General features: G+C 38.4%; 1 protein-coding gene across 1 annotated transcript in view; it reads right to left on the bottom strand.

The window, feature by feature from the left end:
• Positions 1-12,732, bottom strand: part of LOC103030667 (E3 ubiquitin-protein ligase RNF123) — a 587,096-nt gene that overhangs the window by 447,941 nt on the left and 126,423 nt on the right. Inside the window, exon 36 of the mRNA XM_049471875.1 lies at positions 373-500. Within this exon, the coding sequence (XP_049327832.1) occupies positions 373-500 (128 nt within the window). The remainder of the gene's footprint in view (positions 1-372; positions 501-12,732) is intronic.

Raw genomic sequence — 12,732 nt, forward strand, 5'->3', positions numbered from 1 at the left:
CACCAAACTGAACTGCTGCTTGAATTAATTTTTGCACCAGGAGTAAAGCAGCATAAAGTTATCCAAAAGCAGTGTGTAAGACTGGTGGAGGAGAGAGAACATGATGCCAAGATGCATGAAAAACAAAACTTTTACAAAAAACCTTAAGGGTTATTCCACCAAATATTGATTTCTGAACTCGTAATTAAAACTTTATGAACATAAACTTTTCTTTGCATTATTTAAGGTCTGAAATTTCCAATTTTCTGCAAATAAATGCTCTAAATGACAATATTTTTAATATTTGGAATTTGGATGTTAGCGCAGGATTAACAGTAGCAGCGTCAGTACTGAGATCAGGTGCAGAGATGAGCTGGGCGGTGTTAAACTCACAGGCGTGTAAGGAGAAGTGTTTGTGGTCGGCTCCGGCCGCACTGGCCTCTCCCTCCCCGAGCAGATGCTGGATAGAATGAAGCTGGAAGCAGGGATCCGACAGCAACACCGATGCAGCTCGAGCAATCCTGCAAACAACACACACACACACACACACACACACACATACACATACATATTAATATATATCAGGAATTATCACTGAGCATTATCCACCATGTAGTGGATAATGCTAATGCTGCTCCAGCAGTGCTAGACAGGATTAGCAGCAGGCTACAGACCAATAATACTAATAAAAGTGGCTAACGCTAATGTTACTCCATTCTCAGTGCTGGAGAAACTTCGCTAAAACTCTTGTATAACTCTGTACTTCAGCGGAGTGGCTTTACTGCTCCTCAATACCTGACTGATAGAATTCATACATAAGGAAAACCAGATTATAAGGAGCTCTGATGATTTTTGGGAAAATGAATGGATTTTAAGTGCACCATATAATGCGAAAAACATGGTAAACTAAATGTTTACTTTGTATCCAATCAGAAGAGTGGAATCTAACGACAGATACAACATTACTCTCTAGTGGGCGGGGTTTAAACACAACACACAAAAAATTAAAATTATGAAAAAAATAATGCAGTCTGACACCAAATTTTACATGTATACTAATCATAAAAAAAGGATAATGTGTTTTAAATGTAAATGATGGAACTAAAATAAATAACATTATTATTATTAATGTTATTTATTTAAGTTCCACCATTTATTTTTTTATTATTGTGGTGCTATTTTAGTCCTTTATTTTATTATTCCAATAATTTATCTCTTTATCTCTTTATTGCTTTACATTTACATAGCCTGTCTACAAATCCTGAATTATTTTATTCTGAATTATTTTATTTCTTTTTAATTAATTAAATCTTAGTTCAATTTTTCGCTTGTTTTTTTTTCATTTAAACTTATTTTTCAGTCCCTTAATTTTCCGTAAATGCTCAGCTGCATTGAAAATGAGGGTTACATACAATATAACACATTTTGATTGACTGATACATAGTAAAATAGATAGTGTTGCATAAAAAAAACGTGATAAAATATTAATAAAGTTATTATATTGTATTATACTCCTATGTTTTTTTTAATTATTATTATTATTATTATTATTATTATTATTATTATTATTATTATTATTATTATTATTATTTTCCCATCGCCAAGAATACTGTTGATGCAAAAATACCCTCCAATACTGTCATATTGTTTTTAGGGCTGTATCAATTTTAGGGTCGGCCCTGAAGGAAGCTGATTGGCAGTTTTTCAGAATGTATGAGGAACGTCGTGGGAGAGAAAGAGCGAGAGACAAAGAGAGAGAGAGTGACAGAAGGAGAGATAGAGAGAGAAATTCATAGGGGAAAAACTCCAGGTTACTATTTCATCATGAAAGCGCTGTCAGGCAGACAGGCCGGAGCGCGGAGGCTGTCGGGGGCCGGCAGACGGCTGCGTGTGACGAGGGTCAACACCCACCACGCGCCGCCTCTGACAGCATGCAGACAACACAGCTCGCCGAAAAATAAACACGCGTCCAGGAATAGACCGCATTGTCGCTTCGCCTCGCGCTCCTGGCCACCAATGATAAACAGACGTGGCGAAGACGCAGCGCAACATCAAAGATTCACAAACGAAAAGAAAACGAACTATAAAACTGACCAAGTAAACAACATGCAAACATGTTCCCCAGCCTCGCAGCTACGTCTGATAAACACACATCAAAACGCCTTCGCCTAGAGCCTACAGGAGGAAGGAAAGAAAAAAAAGAAATACTGTATTTTTTCTTTCTATAAAGTGCACTTAAAATCCTTTCATTTTCCCCCAAAAATCGACAGTATTCCTTATAATCCGAGAATGAATTTTGCATGAATTTTACCAGCTCTGATGCATCAGCTAACAGACGCCTGTCCGGAACGACAAAACATCATAGTGATGTGGGGGGAGAGAGAGAGAAAGAGAGAGAGAGAGGGAGAGAGAGAGAGAGAAAGCATGGACAATAGTGCTCTCTCAGACTCCGGCTGCTGAGGTCAAGCAGCATGATCCACTGGACCACTCAGAGCCCACTAAAATAATATTTTTTTATTATTTATTTTATTATTCAGAGTTTGGTGTTTAGTAGGGCTGTGTATGGTGTGAAAGGCCAGCACTAAGACTCGAAACTGGAGCAGCATTAGCATTAGCCACTAACCGCGCTAAGCACTAGCTCTTTTGACGTTCAGTGGTGAGTTTTATCTTATCAGCCTGTAGTCTGATGCTAACCCCAGCTAGCACTGCTGCAGCAGCAGTAGCATTAGCTGCTAAAAGTGCTAGCTCTTCAGAGGTGAGTATATCGGACTGAAGTCTACACGTTTACAGTGTTAAAATAAGCTAAGTGGGATGAAAGCGCTACCTAATATCTCTATCCCTGGCTTACCAGAACACTCAGGGTTCCTCAGTGTAGTGCTGTCGGGTGGCATTAGCCGCTAACTACGTTTAGCCTTAGTGGAAATCTGGACATCTAAGCTTACTGTAAATAAACAGTGCTAAACAAATGCTTTACTCACCAAAATGAACAGTTTTCTGGAGATAAATCTGTGTAGATTAACATCCAGCGCTTGTTTTACTCGAAAAAATGATTTTTTTTTTTTAAGAATTACAGTTTTGCTTACTTAACTTAGCTTAGCTTTACTCAGGTAAATACACACTCATGTGTATGAACGTGAACCTGGCAACTCTAGGGAACACAACACAGACTGAAAGCTAAAAGGTCTCTAACAAAAACTTCTTGTTGAATCAGTTGGAAGTCGGCTACCCTTCAAATGGATGGATGGATGGATGGATGGATGGTTGGTTGGTTGGTTGGTTGGTTGGTTGGATTGATGGATGGATGGATGGATGGATGGATGGATGGATGGATGGATGGATGGATGGATGGATGGATGGATGGATGGATGGATGGATGCTTTATTTATCTTGAAGGAAATTTACAGTCGCCATGTATAGAGTTGCAAATGTTTTTAACAAGGATTTAGCCAACTGAAACCTTACTAATGTTTTTGATGGTCTTTTTTTGTGAATGAACTTGAAGATACTTTTAAGGTTCTTGAAAAGTTTCAGATTGACTGACATTTATTTATTCTTAAAGTATTTTTTTTCTTTATTTAGTTGAGTAGTTGTTGCTTCTCATAATCTGGATTCGAACATTACTCAAATATTCACTATTCACTGTATACCTGTAACTCTACCTCTTCACTACTTTACTTTAACTGATGCTCTCAAACTTTAACATTAAGAAGCAAGAAATTTTAACAAGTAATTAACTCTTGATGAGTTCTGCACAGCTGTTAACTGAAAGCCTGAATTCCAGGTGAGTCTACCTCATAAATCCAGCAGAGATGTGCAAAACTGTCTAATCTAAGCAAGAGGAGCTACTTTGAAGAATGTAAAATATAAAACATATTCTGGTTTGTTGAAGAATCCTCGTTCATGCCGGACTGATGTAACACAGTCACCTTAAATGGCAGTCACCACCTCCCTCCATCCAGCCTGGTATTTTCCCAGGAACACCTGCTGTTTTATCCCCGCCCCCCTCGGTCCAGGCTAGCCCACTTATCAATCTTTCATGTGTGCTTTCCTGACAAGACCGACGCCCACTCATGCGGAATTCTCCATGATGCAAGCAGAAGGAAATTGAGCTTTCCTGTATTAAATGTGCAGCAGTGTTCGAAGCCTTTTTACTACTCAGTAGTAAGGGGCCAGAGGACCAAAAGTTTGGCTACGGCTGCTTGGACGACGTGTTTTTCTTCTTTACTTAGAAAAAGAGATTTTACTGGAAAAGTAAAAAAGTAAGAAAAATAAGCGACCACTTTGATTTTAACTAATTAAAAAACTCTGAAATATAATCAAGAGGAAGATGGATGATCACAAGTCATCAAACACCATTTTGCACCAGGAGTAAAGCAGCATAAAATTATCCAAAAGCAGTGTGTAAGACTGGTGGAGGAGAACATGATGCCAAGATGCATGAAAAAAAAAACTGTGATTAAAAACCACAAAGGTTTTTTTTTTTTTTTATACCAAATATTGATTTCTGAACTCTTAAAACTTTATGAATATGAACTTGTTTTCGTTGCATTATTTGAGGTCTGAAAACTCTGTAGTTTTTCCATAGTTTATAGTTTATAGAATAAATCAACAATGTTCATTTTACTCAAACATAAACCTATAAATAGCAAAATCAGAGAAACTGATTCAGTTTCTACATTTTTTTCAGAGCTGACCAATACAAATAAAAAAAAAACACTTATCTCCAAAACAGCAACTTTCAATGTACCTTTCAATGTAAACTTTCAAAGGAAGTCAGTGTAAAAAGAGTTTATTTCAGGTCATTTTGAAGAGTTTCTAATGGTCCATTCATCAAGAAACTTTGGCACAGTGTAAGGGACAGTTTGTCTGTTCAAAATTATGTAGTAAACTAAAAAAAAAAAGACAAAAATGGAGATTTGATTCAGTAGAGCTGTCGAGCTGTCTAACTGTTGAGCTGTAGAGTCACCAGACGGACCCATTGTGTGATTTATTTGTTTACCTGTCCTGCATTGTTTGATCCGGTCCTGCTGCCCGGCCGGTTTGCTGACTGTGCGCTGTGCCAGTAAGTCAGCGTGACAGTGAGCCGTGTCCTGTAAACAGCGCTGTGTTTGTGTGTTTGCTTGTGTCGGTTCTGGAAAATTCTTTTATCTCTGCACAGACTTCTCTGTTTGTTCCCGCCCGGTTCTGATCCAGCGAGCCGTGGTGTTTACTCCACACGCTTCCATCTCAGCTTCTGATGTGTTAAGAGGTTCTTCTGTTACAGTTCTTACAGCTGTATATGTGTGTATAGTGAACTGACACTGAACTGAATAATAGGAATATTTATAGTGACATGAAAACGTATTTATGTCCCCCTACAGGTTTCTTTTGTTTTTTTTGTGTTGTTTTTTTCCGGTCCATACTTTCAGATCATGATGGTGCCACCAACACTGCACAGTAGAATAGTGCAGAACCATCCCTTTATTATAATATACATATATACATACATATATATATATATATATATATATATATATATATATATATATATATAAACCACACTTATGGCCCTTGGATGTCAGCTCCTTATCTTAAATAGTAGACAGTAGGTACAGATTCCTCCCTCAGACGAAGTCTGCTGGCTAATCCTGATGTATAATGTATGAGGTTCTTGACCAAAATGACTGACATGGCATGGCATTTCTAAAACTGGCCTAGTGGGTGGGGCTGTGGTGGGGGTTGGCGGGTTGACACTGAGGCGTTTAAGAACTACAGCAGCTCTGCTGTCTTTGATTCACTTTTATCAGCACAAAACATTAAAGTATCATCTAGTTCTGTTTTTCTCTTGTTCACTCTAAAACACACACACACACACACACACACACACACACACACACACACACACACAGCACCTGGCTGCCCTCCTGCTGTGCTCTGGAGGCAGATCTACTGGAAGAAGCAGAGGGTGGCTGGAAGGGGTTTGAAACTACATTACTAGAAACACACACACACACAGCCTCTTACTCTGCAGCTGTCAGAGTAAGCCATTTCCCACCCACTCATCTCTTAGCTGTGGCACTAAAACACTCTCTCTCTCTCTCACACACACACACACACACACACACACACACACAAATACATTTCATTTATACGGACACACACAGAGAGCCTGGCCCCCAATAATACACTGTGAAGAAATTTAGATTTCACTGCTAATTTCTTCAAGTACATTAGTACAAAAGTACAAGTACAAAAAATAATAGATAAAAAAAAAAATATATATATATATATATGAATTCATTTTCAAACCATCACTGATTTCACTGACTTCATGCTTCCCCCTGCTGACAACAACTTTTATGGAGATGCGGATTTCATTTTCCAGCAGGACTTGGCACACTGCCCACACTGCTGAAAAAGTACCAATAGTTCTTATAATTATAACATACTAATTTTCTGAGGTGCAGATTTTTGGGTTTTTATTGGCTGTAAGCTATAATCATCAACAATAAATGAAATAAACGTTTAAAATAGATCACTCTGTGTGTGTGTAATACATCTATAAAATAGAGTTTCACATGTTGAACTGAATTACTGACATAAAGTAACTTTTTAATGATATTCAATTTTTTTGAGATGCAATATTAAATTATCTCAGCAATACAGTATTTGATGCGTCACAATACATTATACATATATAATATATTATATTTAAAATATTTATATAAACGCTGGTACTCAAGATCTCATTGAAAAATTATTATAATAATATAAAGTTAAAGTTAAAATCTCTCTCTTTATTAAAATATAGGTATTTGATGCTTCTGTAATATTGCTGTAAAGGATAATATATAAAAGTGGATCATTTACTGTGTACCTGCTGTACACACTGTATTTGTGGAGTGAGAGAAAGAGAGAAAGAGGGTGTGTACCACCCCTCCCTCAATCCCTCCACCCCTCCTTTCATCCCTCCATCCCTCCCTCCCTCCACCCCTCACAGACAGAACTGAATCACTGGCACCTACTGAGCCTGGACTCCATCACAACAGCTGAGTGTGGGGGAGGCACACCGGACCTGCTTCCATACACACACACACACACACACACTCATACACACACACACACACACACACACACTCTCTCTCACAGGCCTCACGATTCACACTGTACATGCTTATCACGTATATTCCAGGATCTGCAGGAGAAGCGAGGCGGTGGCGTGCTGCTCTCCGTAATTAGTTTGGGCAGAAAGGTCAGAGTGTGAAGGTTAAATAAAGGTTAGATAAAGAGCAGGTCTGTCATCTGCGCCGCTGACATTATCCCCCACCAAACTTCAGCCCAGAGGGGAAAACGCTGAAATAAAGGTGCACCACTAAAAAAAGGTTACTGTGTCATGGCAGTATGAAGGCAGTTGGTGAAAACGCCTGTTTTAAAGTCTAAGGTAAGAAAAATGCATTTTTCATGCATTCAATATTGCATTCAATGTTCTTCTCCTCCCAGATGTTGGTCACTTTGTTGGTGTACGGCTATAAAACGCAAGCAAATGTAGTAAAAGTACTATGCAGTAGAGGTGCACGATATGGCCCTAAAATAATATCGCGATATTTCATGGTATTTTTGTTATAATGATACAAAAATTCAAGATCAAGAATACACTACTGCAACAAAATGAAAATTATGCAACAAAATGTTATGATTGCATAGAATACGGTATGATATGGCTCACCCCTAACTGAGATATAAAAAAATACTTAATTTAAATGTTAATAATTTTAACAGAAAGTCAAAAATCCAGAAAGTCATGATACTAATAATATTAATAATGCACTCCTCCAAATATCTCTCTATATATATATTCAGGATTAAAGTATAAAAAAATAAAACGATACTGGACAGATATGATATCAGTTAATTCTCTATAATAGGAAATGAGAACAGTGTGATTTTTTTCTTTTAGTAAAAACAGCAAAAAAAAAAACGGAAAAAAGTAGTACCCTGATGTGATAATTAGGGGTGGGTGATCTGAAACAATATTTAAAAGCAGACTAAGGTGCTGCCACTATGATTGGGAAATCGCCGGTTCGAATCCCTGTCATGCAGCTTGCCACCAGCTGCCGAAGAGAGCCCTGAGAGAGCACAGTTGGTCTTGCTCTCTCTCTGGGTGGGTACAGTACAGTAGATGGCGCTCTCTCTTTCCCCTCATCACTCCTAGGGTGATGTGGATCAGCACAAGGCTGCATCTGTGAGCTGATGTATCAGAACCGAGTCGCTGCTGTGCTTTTCTCCGAGCGTTAGCATAGCGCTGTGATGCTACTCGGCAATGCTAAAGCATCAGCAGCAGTTTAAAAAGAGGCGGAGTCTGACTTCTCATGTATCGGAGGAGGCGTGTGTTGGTCTTCACCCTCCTGGTGTTGTGGCATCACTAGTGATGGGGGATATACAGCAATCAGTTTTACACTCGTTTATGTAATTGCTAAACTGGATGCAGAGCTTTGTCGCAATCTCTCACCAGGAGGTACACTACAAGTAACCTAAAAACAAGTAACAAGTAAAAATAAGTAGCTTTTTTTTATAGGTTAGCAGCACAACTCTTAGTTTCACACTCTCTTGTGAAAAGACCCAATGTCTAATCTAACCACAGCTGTAATCATTTACGTAATTGCTGAACTGGATGTAGAGCTTTGTCGCAATCTAAAGAGCAGCAATCTAGAACTGGAACAATCCAGAGAACTGGAACCAGCTCGTCTTCATTTCTACCTCCTCTGCTCTTCAAAACCAGCATGTCATTACAAGTCAGATTACAGACCACCACTATCATTAACATTCTCCTTTCTATTCCACCAGGTAAGGTCAGATCTGAAATAAAAAGGACTTGTGGTCCTCGTGCCTCTCGTACTCTCGGTACGTTCCATTGTATTCGTGGCATTTCTGCCTCTAACAATTACCGTCCTTTCTCAGAAAACAAGGCAAAAAAAGATTCATTTTAGATTAGCTATGGAATTTCTTTCGGCTCAACAATAGACAGCGCAATCTTCCGCGCAATCTTCCGCGCGATAAACGCCACGGTTCTTTCACTTTTTAAGAAGAAGATGACACCGACCCCTCTCTCTCAGGTTTCTGTAGAGACTCGCTCGGCTAAACGCGGAACACCTTATTTTCCTAGAAAATTCTCGAGATGGCAACAAAGACAGATTGATTGTGAGCGAGAGCCAGTCTGAATAATTATCGCTGAACTGAATGGGAGACAACGGCAGCTGAAAGACCCCATGGGAATCCTTTTGTCTGGCAAATATGTCAACGTGGAGCCGAATGCTTAAAATACAGCGTACGCCGTCTCTTTTGAGAAGTTGCTTCTTAGTTTAGCTTTTCTGGCTCTGCTGTAAATGATGTCTAAAAAAAAGAAAAGACTGGGAGAGAGAATAACGTGGATTTTGAAGAAAAAAAAAAAAAAAAAAACTTTTTAAAGGTCTCTGGAAGGCATCTCCAAAATGGAATCGTAACAATAGAAGAAATCATTTTATTCCAAAACGTTTTATAGCATTTCTATTTGGTCCATTCATCATAAAAGTCTTATACAACGTAAAGAACATCTGCCACATTTAAATTTGAGATGGAATGGAGGTTTTTTTGCCTGACAAGAATGATAACCAGTCTTTATATGCTCACATACCCAACATAAGGTTGTATGTCAGCTTATAAAGGTGTTACCTTTGTTATCTGTGACTATGGGTAACCTCCTGAGTCCCTGTGTCCTCATATGGGGACGTTACATTTCTGCTTCTTTGCTACTTAATTATATATATATATATATATATATATATATATATATATATATATATATATTTTAAAAGTAACCCTTTGGCCTCATATGGAGACACTGCCTGTACCATCTAGTGGTCACATGATAATATTACACTCAATTGATTAAAAACAAGAGGGCGGGAATCCCAGTCAAAAGTTTCTACAGCCAGTCCAGACAAAAACACGGGACAGCTAAAAAAAAAATCCAAATTAAGTTAGTTGATTTACTTACTGTTTAAAGCTTTAGAAAGCTTTAGTTTTTGGTCTGATTGGGTCCTTACGAATGACAATTTTTAAAGGTTAAAGTAAACTACTGTCCCCAAATCAGGACACTGTATTTGGCATAAATTAGGTTAACCCTAACCCAAACCAAGCTGTCCCCTGAGATAATGACACTTCAGTGATACACAATGTGCATAGCAGCCTCTATTATTAGTCATTCCATTCAAAATATGGGAAATCTAATTTATGCATACTCTGATTACATCAGGAAAACATGGCGACACCCTTGTTCACCTTGATTTTTGGCATCCTTAGTAGCGTAAAATATTAAAATAAGATTTAGAGCACTGTTAGCGATACTGAAATACAGTTTTATAGTCTGATTTTTTTGCGAATAAAGTTTAAGTGTTTGTCTCAGCCGGGATCTGACCTGTTTTGAATTTTGTAACGTGATTGGCTGAGAGAGAAAAGAAACTGCGCAATAGTCGGAACTGGATGATACAGTGGGAATAGGGGACCACACTTTACCTCTTTTTCCTTTTGGCATATCATTGTGTTTCTGACATCAATTAGATGTCCAGGTCAATGATTAACATGATTAGGTAAAAATGACCATCTTACAAACTAAACCAAATGAATGCTGTATTTTATGTCATCGAACATGTAGTTATGATGGGTTTTCTTGCAGATGGATGTGATGGGTCTGATAGCTGATAGCAGCACAGTAGCGTTATAGCGTTGGTATAATAACGATGGTATAATAAAGACCACCCTGCTCTATCTCTATGACCCCTCGACTACAAGGTGCACAATGTGAAATTTCCACGTCAAATTGCTGCTCATCTGGAAACAGAGCGAAGCAGCTGCAATCTATTAACCTTGAGGTCTCCTATCATGCTCCAGTACGGTTTGGATGGGAAAAAAGAACAAAAAAAAAAAGAAAAAACAGAAGGCCGAGGACTGGTGAACCAATTTTCCAGGAAAAATGACGTATCAAGGGACGTATCCCAGAGTCTGGTGCCGGATGGCCTACTTTACTAAAATATGCCATGTGAAAAAATCCACAAATACGAGAAATCCACGAAGAGACAATGGCAAACGCGTTTTTGACGCTCGCTAAAATGAATTGAATTTACTCAACTGAGCAAAAAAATAAGGCACCTCTTCCCCAGCCGAAGGCCTTCAGCCGAACCGTTCGGATAATTCAGGCGACCCTGAAGGAGCTCTGTTCACAACCGAACCCACAGAGCTGCCCTCGCTCCTTTTCGTTTGCAGCCGTGTCGAGAATTTTCTGATTCGTTCCAAAGACACCAAAGAGGCTGGCATGGTGGAAAGTCAGCAGGGCCTTGTCCGTGTGCGTGGGGGTGGACTCAAGCCCTTGGCAGTGCCCCCAAGCAGCGAGCACACAGAGAGTAATGCACTCTGACAGCGTTCAGAGTCGGTGCAACGGTGACCAAAAGGCAGGGAAAGCTCCCAGTCAACCTGCATTCACACAGAGTGAGAGAGAGAGAGAGAGAGAGAGAGAGACGTGCCATGACATATCCTAGTGGTTTAAAGGTGATATACTAAATTTTAAAAAATGTGGATTGTACAAATACTGTCAGCTGATCAATTTTGACTCAGTTGATTTTAGATATATAGATATAGTTAAATACATATATATTTTTTTGTTAGCTAAAATGTAAATTGTTGTCCGTTTGGCGGAAGTTGCAGTCAAACTTGGTGCATAATTAATAATAAATAAAATAAATCCAAACTAATCTGTTACTAATTGCAAATGAATCACCTGCCATGATGCTTTCCTTTACTTACAGCCCAACACTGACCATATTTATTTACCTAATATGGTATATTTGTATATTGTATGTATTTGTATCATGTTAACAAGGGTTAAGAAGGGTGCACAAACTTTTGCACCCCATTTATTTATTCCTAAGGCAATTTTTTTTTGTTTTTTTTTTACAGATTTCATTGCTACACAGAAAACGATGCATTCAATCAAACGCTGTTTGCAAAATCAGACCAAACTGGCTGTTATTGCAATATAGTTGAATCTTGCTTGGCATCTTAAATAAAAAGAATATCGCTTTATGGTACAAATAAATGAAAAGAAAAAGAATTCCGAAAATCAGAAAATTTCACTTGACATAATGTGAATGTGGCCGTTCTTTACTTTTAATGAACAATTTAATAAATAATGGAGCAATAGAAATGATCCAAATTTAGCATTGACTGCCATTCAAAGTGAATAATGTTCCTTTTTTTTATATATAGTTGCTATTTTTAAGATACATAGAAAGCCCTAGAAAGGGTGATTTTCACTGATTTCACGTATTTCATAATGAGTACTTTTACAAAAACATTAAAAAAAAAAAAAATTCTAAATCTCAAAATATTCCTATAAATCAGGGGTGTCCAAACTACGGCCCGCGGGCCATTTGCGGCCTGTTTCCTTTTTTGGAGCGGCCCCCGAGGTATTTTAGAAATAGATGAAAGTTGGCCCACTGTTAAGCAGGTTTTTATAATGTGAGATTCAAAGTTTGAACGCTAGGTGTCAGAAACGGCCAAAGAGTCTAGAAGTGGAGAGAGTGCGCATTTCTAGCGCAGAAAAACAGGCCAAAGAGTCTAAAAGCGGAGAGAGTGCGAATTCTAGTGCAAAAAAAAAAAACGGGCCAAAGAGTCTAAAAGCGGAGAGGGTGCGCATTTCTAGCACAAAAAAAAAAAAAACGGGCCAAAGAGTCTAAAAGCGAA

Source organism: Astyanax mexicanus, chromosome 24 (assembly GCF_023375975.1).
Source record: "Astyanax mexicanus isolate ESR-SI-001 chromosome 24, AstMex3_surface, whole genome shotgun sequence".
Classification (NCBI taxonomy): domain Eukaryota; kingdom Metazoa; phylum Chordata; class Actinopteri; order Characiformes; family Acestrorhamphidae; genus Astyanax; species Astyanax mexicanus.